Source organism: Myotis brandtii, unplaced genomic scaffold (genome assembly GCF_000412655.1).
Source record: "Myotis brandtii unplaced genomic scaffold, ASM41265v1 scaffold324, whole genome shotgun sequence".
Taxonomy (NCBI): domain Eukaryota; kingdom Metazoa; phylum Chordata; class Mammalia; order Chiroptera; family Vespertilionidae; genus Myotis; species Myotis brandtii.
In genome coordinates this window covers 2746097-2756389 of record NW_005362439.1, presented here as the reverse complement: position 1 = coordinate 2756389, position 10293 = coordinate 2746097, and the positions used below count along the sequence as shown (strand labels likewise).

Sequence of the window (10293 nt, the reverse complement as noted above, 5' to 3'; positions counted from 1 at the left end):
TCGATCAGCTGCCTCCTGCACATCTCCTACTGGGGATGTGCCCGCAACCCAGGTACATGCCCTTGACCGGAATCGAACCTGGGACCCTTCAGTCTGCAGGCCAACGCTCTAGCTACTGAGCCAAACCAGTTAGGGCTCGATTTACACTTTAAACAAACACGCATTCCTATTTCTTTATATTCCAACTTGCTGTTCCAGATAGGATTTCAGGAACATGCGTGGCTTCCTACACATGGCTGTCAACACGCACGGGAGTGGTGTTCTCTTTGAGGAAGGCGCTGTGTTGGGTGCTGGATTTCAGGACCACCTTTTCCCTTGGTCTGCGGCCAGCAGAGAGAGACCATGATATCGTGGGTGGGACACAGAATCCCAAGTTTAGGCAGATGAGTAAGAATCATAGAAGGTTCAAGTTGGGGGGAGGGGGCCTGGTAGGTTCCCTCGTGTCTCTATCCCAGCTCAGCCCTCAAGTGACAGATGAGGGGACTGCGATGCAGAAGGGTGAGGGCACTTCACCAACTCCTGGTTCTTTTGCCTCCGCTGGGGTGTTGTGACCTCACTGGAGTGAAGGTGCGGGTCTCAGGTCTGGCGTCTGAGTTGGGGGTGCAGCTCCTCTGTTTGGGACTGTGTGGTTTGGGGGAAGTTGCCTAACCCCTTGATCCTCAGTGTCCTTCTCTGAGGCACGTGCCCCACCTCTGGCTGCTGCTGCAGTCCTGCCTTCCCTTCCTGCTTTGGCAAGGCCCGAGGTGTTGCGGAGCCAGTCTTGGATCTGATCACAAAAGATCCTCAACGCTTAGCTGGTGTGGCTCAGTGGTTGAACATTGACTCATGAACCAAGATGTCACAGGTATTCAGGTTCAAGCCCCAGTAGGGGGCGTGCAGGAGGCAGCTGATCAATGTTCTCTCATTGATATTTCTATCTCTCTATACCTCTTTCTCTAAAAAATCAATAAAATCATACATTTTTTAAAAAAAAGATCCTCCAGTCCTAGCTGGTTTGGCTCAGTGGATAGAATGTTGGCCTGCGGACTGAGGGGTCCCAGGGTTGATTCTGGTCAAGGGCACATGCCAGAGTTGCGGGCTCAATCCCCAGTAGAGGGCGTGCAGGAGGCAGACAAGCAATGATTCTCATCATGGATATTTCTATCTCTCTCTCCCTCTCCCTTCCTCTCTGAAATCAATAAAAATATATATTTAAGGAAAAAAAAGATCCTCCACATCTGCAGCCAAACTTTGATCCTGGTGGACAGTGGAGGGTTTGGGAGGGGCTGACAGGTCTGCCTGTGGTCACATTCTGATCAGGTGAGCTGTGTGGCCAGCAGGGGGCAGGACTGGCCCGATCCAGACTAAGGATTTAAGATGACCCAGGGACAGAAGCTCCTAGAGCAGCAGTTCTCAACTTGTGGGTCGCGACCCCTTTGGGAGTCGAACGACCCTTTCACAGGGGTCGCCTAAGACCATCGGAAAGCACATATATAATTACATATCGTTTTTGTGATTAATCACTATGCTTTAATTATGTTCAATTTGTAACAATGAAATTGGGGGTCACCACAACATGAGGAGCTGTATTAAAGGGTCGCAACATTAGGAAGGTTGAGAACCACTGTCCTAGAGGTACCTGGTAGCTCACACTCCTATTTTATAGAGAAGGAGGCGGAGGAAAAGGGAGTGGCATGTGCCCAGAGCACAAGCGAGAGCCAAGTTGGACCCAGGCAGGGCCTCTCCCAGGGGCCTGGGCTCTGAGCCTCACATTCTCAGAAGGGTTTTCAGATATCATCTTGGACCTATAGCCAATGATGTATATCTACATTCGTAGGGCGTGGGGGTAGTATGAGAATGTGGGTTGAAGATATTAATCTCATGAATGTAAACAACTGAAAGACAGTACAAGTTTTATATTTCCACGTTGACCTTCCTTTTTTAAAATGCTGACGCTTTGAGAAAATTAAGTGGCCTGGCTGTCTCCATCTCTGGGACTCTGGACATGGCCCAACGCCAGCCCTGCTTGCGTCCTGTAAGCCTTGCCCACACACGGTGAGGGCCCCAGCTCACTGTGAGGGCTGGATGGTCTGTGCGCATTCTAGATGGTGCGTGGCGGCCCAAGGCGGAGGCAGAGGCCCGTCTGGGAGTTCCAGCCCTTGGTCCTGAGGGTCACGTTGCTCCCTGTTCATAGAACCCTGGGTGCACAGGGCTTTGGACACTTCTTCCCACACAGACCCCCCCACCCTTTGCCCCTCCCTCAGCCCCTACAAAACAGTCCCCAGGCTCACCTGGTGGGGGACAGGCAGCCTGGACAGAGGGCTGAGGCCCAGCAGCGGGGTGGTGGCCATGGCAGCAGCGGCAGCCATGGCTGAGGAGGCGGCCAGCGGGTCCACAGGCAGCTCCAGGCTCTGTTCCTGCTTCACCATGACGGAGCACAATTTGTGTCCCAGCACCCAGGCTCCATGTTCTACATCTGGGGAAAGAGGCAGGACCCAGGCTCAGGGGGCTCCCGGAGCACAGGGCTCGGCCCCCCTCCTATCCGAGGGGAGCCAGAAGACGTGGGGGCACCTTCTTCATTCAGCAGCTAATAGACTGGGCTTGGACAACAGACCAGAACCCCTCCTGACTGGCTGTGTGACTTCAGGCAAATTGTTTAACCTCTCTGAACCTTAGTTTTCTCATCTATAAAAGTGTCTGTTAAGAAGTAAATAAATGTCCAATAAATGGTACTATTGTTCATATAATTATTGTTATTCAGTAAACATTTGCTGAGCACTGTGCTAGGTTCTGGGCATCTAGTGAAGGTCACAAGCAGTTGGAATGAAAAGGAAAGGAAATGGGGCCAGAGAGGCCGGCAGGGGCAGAGCTGTGACTTTGTCCTAGAGCAGTGGTTCTCAACCTTGGCTGCACATGAGAATCACCTGGGAATCTTTTTAAAATCCTGATTTCTGGGCCTCATCCTCCGGAAATTCTGTTTCTTTGTTACTCATGTTGTGGCCCCACCCCATAACAAAGAAACAGAATTTCCGGAGGGTGAGGCCCAGAAATCAGGATTTTAAAAAGATTCCCAGGTGATTCTAATGTGCAGCCAAGGTTGAGAACCACTGTGCTAAAGGCAATGAGGTGGCACTGAAGAGTTTTAAGTACGTTCAGATTTGTGATGTTAAAAAAGACCACTCTGCCTCTGTGTGAAGACTGGCCAGGGGCAGGCAAGTTAGAGGCCAGGACACCGCGGGAGTCTGTTGGAATGGTCCAGCGAGAGAGGACAAGGCCTGAGCAGAGGCAGCGGCCGTGGGGATGGAGAGGACGGAGCACACGGGAGACGTTTTTAGAAGGAAGCAGTCACCGGACCTGTGATTGGGGGCAGGTGGGGGGTGAGGGATGATGCTCAGGTCTCCCCGGCAGCGTGAACCTCCTGCCTATCTAGGGGGCCTCCTGACCTCACCTGGGCCACAGGGATGGCAGACATCACCCCTCTTCCTGCTGGGCACCCACAGTCCTCCACCCCAGCTCAGGCTGGCCCCACCTGGAAGTCAGAGCAGCACTGGAAAGGCGGGGGTCTGGGCGGCCAGCTTGCAAAGGAAGGACTATAGGGGACTCTGGCCTTTGGGACCCACTGTGGGTGGGGAGAGGGGTCAACGGCTGCCTGATCCCACCTCAGAGGCCAGGCCCCACCCTCTGGGAGCCGGAGAGCCCCAGCTCTGGGCCACAGGCTGCCCCTGGCTCCAGGAACACCCACAATCTTCCCAAATTACAGGGCCAGCCCAGCCCGCTGGCCTCCGGGAAACTGCCCCCTGCAAAGGGCCCACAAATAAATTACTCTAAAAATAGATTGGGGGTGTTCAAGGAGTTGCTGGGCTGGGCATGTGGGGCTGGAGGGAGAGCCCGCCATGGGAGGGTGCCCATCCCACACCCTGTCCTTCCCCAGGCTGTGCCCGAGGCCTCCTTGAGTGACCTCAGAGTTCTTCCCTGTGGCCAGGGCATGGAGGGAAGCTGGGACCTCAGCAACCACAGCCCTGGAGCTACTTAAAACCTCAAGAGATGTCCCTGCCCTCAGGGTTAGGTTTGGGGGGGAGGCGGTACAAAGGTCTGTCTCTGCCCCTGGGGAACCTCTAAGACCCTAAGAAGCACCTCACACTTTCTGCACTGAGCACAGCTCTAACCCCTTGACACATATGAGCTCATTTATTCCTCCCCCAAATTCTATGGGACAGACACCACTATTTTCCCCACTTAATAGATGAGAATATTAAGAAAACCATTCAAGACCATGATCCTCTGAGGGGAAAGGAATAAGAACCAAAACAGTATCAAGAGGACTTTTAGAGGCACAATGAAAATAGCCAGTAATTATCCTATATAATAAAAGGCCAGCGACCATAACAGGGTACCCACCAGAATGACTGATCGACCAGTCGCCATTGACCACCTCTCGGTCCCTTCTCTCCAACCTACAGGCTCTGATCGCTGGATGGCCAATGGGGAACCACGGGAACCGGGGTGGGTGGCAGTGGGGCAGGACTGGGAACTGGCAAGTGGGCAAAGGCAGACCTCTTGGTCCCTTCCCCAGCCCGCAGGCTCTGATAGATCACGAGATGGCGAATGGGGAACCGGGGTGTGTGTTGACGGCAGGGTGGGACTAGGGACTGGCAAATGGGTGAAAGATGGCCCTGATCGCAGGCTAGGTGTAGGGACCCTACCCGCACGCAATTTCGTGCACTGGGCCTCTAGTCTATAATAATAAAAGTGTAATATGCTAATTAGACCAGATGACCTTCCGGACGACCTTCCAGACAATCTTCCGGATGACCTTCCGGACTAAGCCGCGGTGCTGTGGAGGCCGAGGCAGAGGCTGCCGCTGTGGCATGGGGGCCAAGCCCCTTGCACGAATTTCATGCATCGGGCCTCTAGTTGATATATATTATGTGCTGGGATTTTTAATCTTGTCCAGAATTCTATGTCAAGCCACGTAGTATCTTCATTTTATAATTGAGGAAACAGAAGCCCAGAGAGGTTAAGAAACTTGCCTAAGACCACACAGAAGTTGGTGGAAGCATCAGGATGTTTGGTTCCAAACCCAGTACTCCTTGCTGCCCGCTTGAGGCTGGCAAATGTGGTGGCGGAGAGGGTGTGAGGCTTAGAATCAGCGGGCTTGCTTGCTTCCAAGTCCCTAACCTGCATTTTACTGTTTGTAACTTAAACAACTCAGCTTTCCTAAAGGCTCATTGTCCTTACCCGTCAAATAGGATTATGATAAAAGTGATTCCTTCCTCACCTCTGAGTCGTGAGAAATAAATGAGAACATGAACATGAGAGCCCTTGGTAAACTGGAGAGGACTGTAGAAATGTTTACTGCTGTTCCCATTGGTAGATGAAGACCCTGGGGCTCATAGAAGCCAGGAGATGTGTCCATGATCACCCAGCCAGATACCATGGGGCCAGATGGGTTGAGGAAATGCCCAAAGGCCATTTCTAGGTGGGCAACAGTCTGGAGTTCTCTAATGTTGAACCTGAGAGAAAAGACTCAAGGGCCCTTTGCTAAAAAGCAAGGCAGGGGGAGAGGGGCGCTTTAGAGAACTCTCCCTTCAGGAATAAAAGTGGGCAGCCTCCCTGAGGGGTATTTGTGGGTGCCTCCTCCCAGAGCCTCTGGGAGTCTCAGCCTCCAGTGCCCCCTGTGGCCCTGCAAAAGCTTCCTTCCCTCCTGGGCCTTATGTGCATGTGCTGTCCTGGGCCCTCCCACCCTTCTTACCTTGGGTGGTGTCCTCCATCTTGATAGGTACCAGGGGGCTCTGGGGTGCAGAGTCACCGCTCAGGGAGTAGCTGTGCTCGGCCTGGATGCCTGGCGTGGGGGAGTCCAGTTCCATGTCCAGTAGAGGGCTCTTCTCATCCAGCACCGGGTCATCAAAGAAGCTGCTGAACAGGTCGTTGGAGAAGTCCTCCATGTTCTCCCCAAAGTGGTCCAGGTGCTCAGGGAAGTGCTAGGGAAGGAGGAGGTGGAGGGGCAGTTTAGCTTGGGAGAAGGGTACAGACACTGCTGTGGTGGTGCCTCCAGACCTGACATCACCAGCACTGTCCCAGCAATGTCCCCATTACTCTTCCCGCCATCATTAATGCCGCCACCCCTAGCACCACCACCTCCCACCACCCACATCACCTGTACCAACCATGATCATTTCTATGATCACCAGAACCAGTCATCACATGACCTCCAGCCCCACCTCTGCTGCCATCGCCAGCTTCAATGTTATTATCCTCAAAGGAAAGCTGGAGATGGCGTGAAAGGATCCCTGGACCAGGCGACAGGACACAGGGCTCTAGTTCTGGCTCAGTGACCTTGGTCACATCACTTAGATGGCCTGAGACTGTCTCTCAGCCCACTCTACTGCCTTCATGGGGGGACTAATTAAAGAGTAACAATGTCTTGGATGGACCTAGAGGGTATTATGCTAAGTGAAATTAAGCCAGTCAGAGAAAGTCAAATATCATATGATTTCACTTATATGTGGAATCTAATGAACAAAATAAACAAACAAAGTAGAAACAGACTGATAGACACAGAGAACAAACTGACAGCCGTCAGAGGGGAGGGATGTTGGGGGGCTGCGTGAAAAAGGTAAAGGGATTAAACAGTACAGATTGGTAGTTGCAGAATAGCCACAAAGATGTAGACTACAGCACAGGGACTATAGCCAACAATACAGAACAACACTGAATGTAAACTGTAATTGAAAAACAAATTAAAAAAGAAAAAAACGGATTAACTATGTCTATGGCAGCAAGTTTGCATCCCAGTGGCAGTATTAGTGACGTTTGCATTTTCTTTTGCTGGGATGCAAGGCCTTCACTTCCCTCCTTAGTACAGTCCCCACCTGTCCACACGCCTCCAGAGTCCCCCTTTTCTAAGCCACTCTTTATCCCAAGAGAATCGGCTCTGGAGCCATGTGACTTGGGTTCGAATCCCGGCCTCGGCCTTGGGACTTCTAGCCAGACAGTGCCATTCAAACTGCCGGTGTTGACTCATTAACGGGGTGTGGAATCAATGTAGTAGGTCACGACCAGAATGTAAGAAGAAATAAAACAGAACAAAATAGAGCACAGCATATCAGCGTGCACAGCACCCAGAAAAGTTAAATACGCAGTGTCAATTTTTACCTCAGTTATGTGTGTGGTGATGATGTAAAATACATTTCTTACAAACAAAAAAGCCTGAAAAATATTGGTCTTTGTGATCCTGGGAAAGCCCATTCTCCTCTCTCTGTTTCATTTCTTCCTTGGCACAGGGACCTTTGCATGGTTCCTCCCCACCAGGATTAGTGTGAGGATTAAGCAAGTTAATACAGTTGACCCTTGCACAACATGGGTTCCAACTGCACAGGTCCACGATATGTGGACTTTTTTCATCTTGTAAACAGAGGACGTGGCCTTATGATATTGATAAGTACAGTGCTGTCAGTGTATTTTCTCTTCCTTATGCTTTTCTTATAACATTTTTGTTTCTCTAGCTTACTTTATTATAAGAATACAGTATACAGTACATATAAAACTATGTGTTAATTGACTGTTTATATTGCTGGTAAAGCTTCTGGTCAGCAGTAGGCTATTAGTAGTTAAGTTTTTGGGGAGTCAAAAGTTATACGTTTTCTACTGCACAGGGTGGTGCCTCTAACTCCTGTGTTGTTCAAGGGTCATCTATACTTGTAAAGAAACTTAGAACAGTTCCTAGTGCATAGAATTACTCAACAGATATTACCTCTTAAAAATAAAGCACCCAGCAGCTGGTACATAGTAGGCTTATTTTTCTCTCTCTAAAGAATTATAAGGCACTAGCTGGTTTGGCTCAGTGGATAGAGCATTGGCCTGCGACTGAAGGGTCCCTGGGTTGATTCCGGTCAAGAGCACATGCCCAGGTTGTGGGCTCGATCCCAAGTAGGGGGTGAGCAGGAGTCAGCTGGTCAATGATTCTCTCTTATCATTGATGTTTCTATCTCTCCCTCTCCCTTCCTCTCTGAAATCAATAAAAAAATATATTTAAAAAAGAATTATAAGTATGTAAGGGAATGTTATTGTTGTTTATTCATTATTTACTGACTGACTTTGCTGGTGAGCTGGTAGAGATGATGGGGGGGGGGGGGGCTTTGCTTCCTGCCCTGGGGCCCCATCTGGTAAAGGGTCAAGGACTGGCTTCTGGGGGGTTGGTTTGCGGTCTGGAGCTGTCTGCTTTTTCTGGCGTGGACTCCTCAGAACCCATTCCAATGCAGAGGGATGAGCAGAAAAGCCCCATCTGAGCACAGGGTCAGGGCCGCCAGCATCAGCCTGCGGGGAGCAGGGGATGAACACAAGCTCTGCAGTTGGGTAGACTTCCTGTTGATCCCTCACTCCACTACTTGCTAAGTTACCTTGCTGCTCTGTGCCTCAGTTTCCTCATCTGTTAGGGGCAATAATAGTTCCTATCTCATAGTGTTGTTGTTGTCATGAGGGTCAAATATTTGTTAGGTGCTTACTACTCACCTCAAAGGGTTATGAGGGCAAAAGGAGTAAATACATATAACACACATATACATATATGCAGTCAATACATGTAACACTTAGAACAGTGCCTAGCATGCAGTTGTTAGCCATTATTATAATGAAAAGCCTGACTCTGGGCCTGAAGTGAGCTGAGCTTGAAGCCCATGGAGGAAGGTGGTTTGGTCTTTCCCCCCAAACAAATTGTGATCAGAGAACCCAGGGCAAAAGGAGTCCAGAAACCCTACTGACTGAGGAATTCTCCCCTTTCCCAGTTTGCCAGAGCTTGTCATTACCATCCAACATTCTGTTGTGCTTCCACATGAGTTATTTTATTCAGTCCTCACAGTTACCCAATGGATAGGAAGTTGCATATCTGCATTTGACAGACAGGGGAACTGAGGCCCAGGGAGCCAAGGAGAGCTGGGAATCATGCACAACTCCTCGTCACCCAGTCCTTCCCCAGTTCAGGAATTGCCTGTCTGCCAGACTGTAAACTCCCTGAGGCAGGGTCTATATGTTGTACCCCAGAGGGCAGTGCCAGCAGTATGTCAGTTGTCTATCAATGCCTGGGGGAGGCAGTGCCAGCAGGTCAGAGGCCTCAGCTGAACAAGTCTCTAAAAATAATGGTGATCCCAGATGAAGACCATTTACAGGGTACAACCTCCCCCAACCACCCATCCAGAACTGTGCTAGCCACACCCTCTGTAGAGTCTGGGCCAGACCAGCTGGGGTCGCTTTGTCCCTTCTCTCTCTCTCTCTCTCTCTCTCTCTCTCTTCCCCCCTCCCTTTCTCCTCCCCTCCCTCCCTCTCTCCCTCCCTCTCAGGCCTGGTGTGGGGCCCAATGGGAGGGGGTTGTAAAGAGAGGACAGGGCAGTGAGTCAGCTGCTAAGGTATTTCTCCAGCAGCTGCTTCTCAGGCGATAAGGGTTTGCCAAGCTGTCGCTGGGGCCTGGGAGGAGAAAGATGCTCTCTCCAGTCTGGGCTGGGGTCTCGGAAGGCCTGGGCTCCAGGCAGATGAGCCGGGTCCTTCTCAGAGACCCCTTTTGGGGTGCCCATTGGAACCTGCCGAGGGAGCTCGGTTGGCCCCCTTTTGTGAGCAGCCCCCACCCCACCTGCTGGAAACAGCAGCCAAGACTCAGCAGGATGGAGCTTCCAGAGAGCCGGAGCCAAGGAGAAGGGGAGGGCGGCCAAGGGGCAGGGTGGGGGTGGAGGACACAGAAAATCCAGCCGTGGCTCAGGGCTTTCTTGTGTGCTGGGCCACCTCTGGTGGCAACCATGGGCACGTCCCCTCACCCCCAGGCCCACTCTCAGCTCCTGGAAGCGTGCCAGAGGGACTCACTTGAGAGAACTTTGTAGCCACACTTGTGTCTGGTGTCTGGATCTCAGTTATGGTTGGTTTATATCATCAGGTTGGAGGCAGAAAGGGACCTGAGAAAGCTCAAGGTCCACGCCCTCCTCCCCTATCTGCCAATGAAGAAACCGAGATCCAGAGAGGGAGGGCCACCTACCCAGGGCCACACAGTGAACTGGTAATGTTGGGGGGAAGGGGGGAGGTGTTCTTCATAGCTCTGGGCTGACAGGATGTGGGGCGCCTCTCCTGGTTGTCCTCTCACGTCTTCCCCGTCTCCCCCTCCCCCTCCCCCTGGGAAGCCCACCCTGGAGATCTCCCCAGCTCCAGCAGCGCCTCTTGTCCCCCGGAGTCACCCAGCTCTCCCTCCGGTTTACACACAGAAAATTCAGGTTTCAGATTATCCGGCGGAATTGATTGGGGGTGGAGGACAGGAATCTATAAATGGCAGGGGGT

The 10293-nt window shown here is 51.6% G+C and overlaps 1 protein-coding gene across 2 annotated transcripts in view; it reads right to left on the bottom strand.

Annotated features, from left to right (window-relative positions):
* Nucleotides 1-5955, bottom strand: part of CREB3L1 (cAMP responsive element binding protein 3-like 1) — a 16778-nt gene extending 10823 nt beyond the window's left edge. For both annotated transcript variants that reach the window (XM_014543343.1, XM_014543344.1), the window contains exons 1-2: nt 5732-5955; nt 2271-2455 (exon numbers count right to left, since the gene is read on the bottom strand). In XM_014543343.1, the coding sequence (XP_014398829.1) occupies nt 2271-2455; nt 5732-5924 (378 nt within the window). In that variant the 5' untranslated portion in view covers nt 5925-5955. The remainder of the gene's footprint in view (nt 1-2270; nt 2456-5731) is intronic.
* Nucleotides 5956-10293: the final 4338 nt, after the last annotated feature.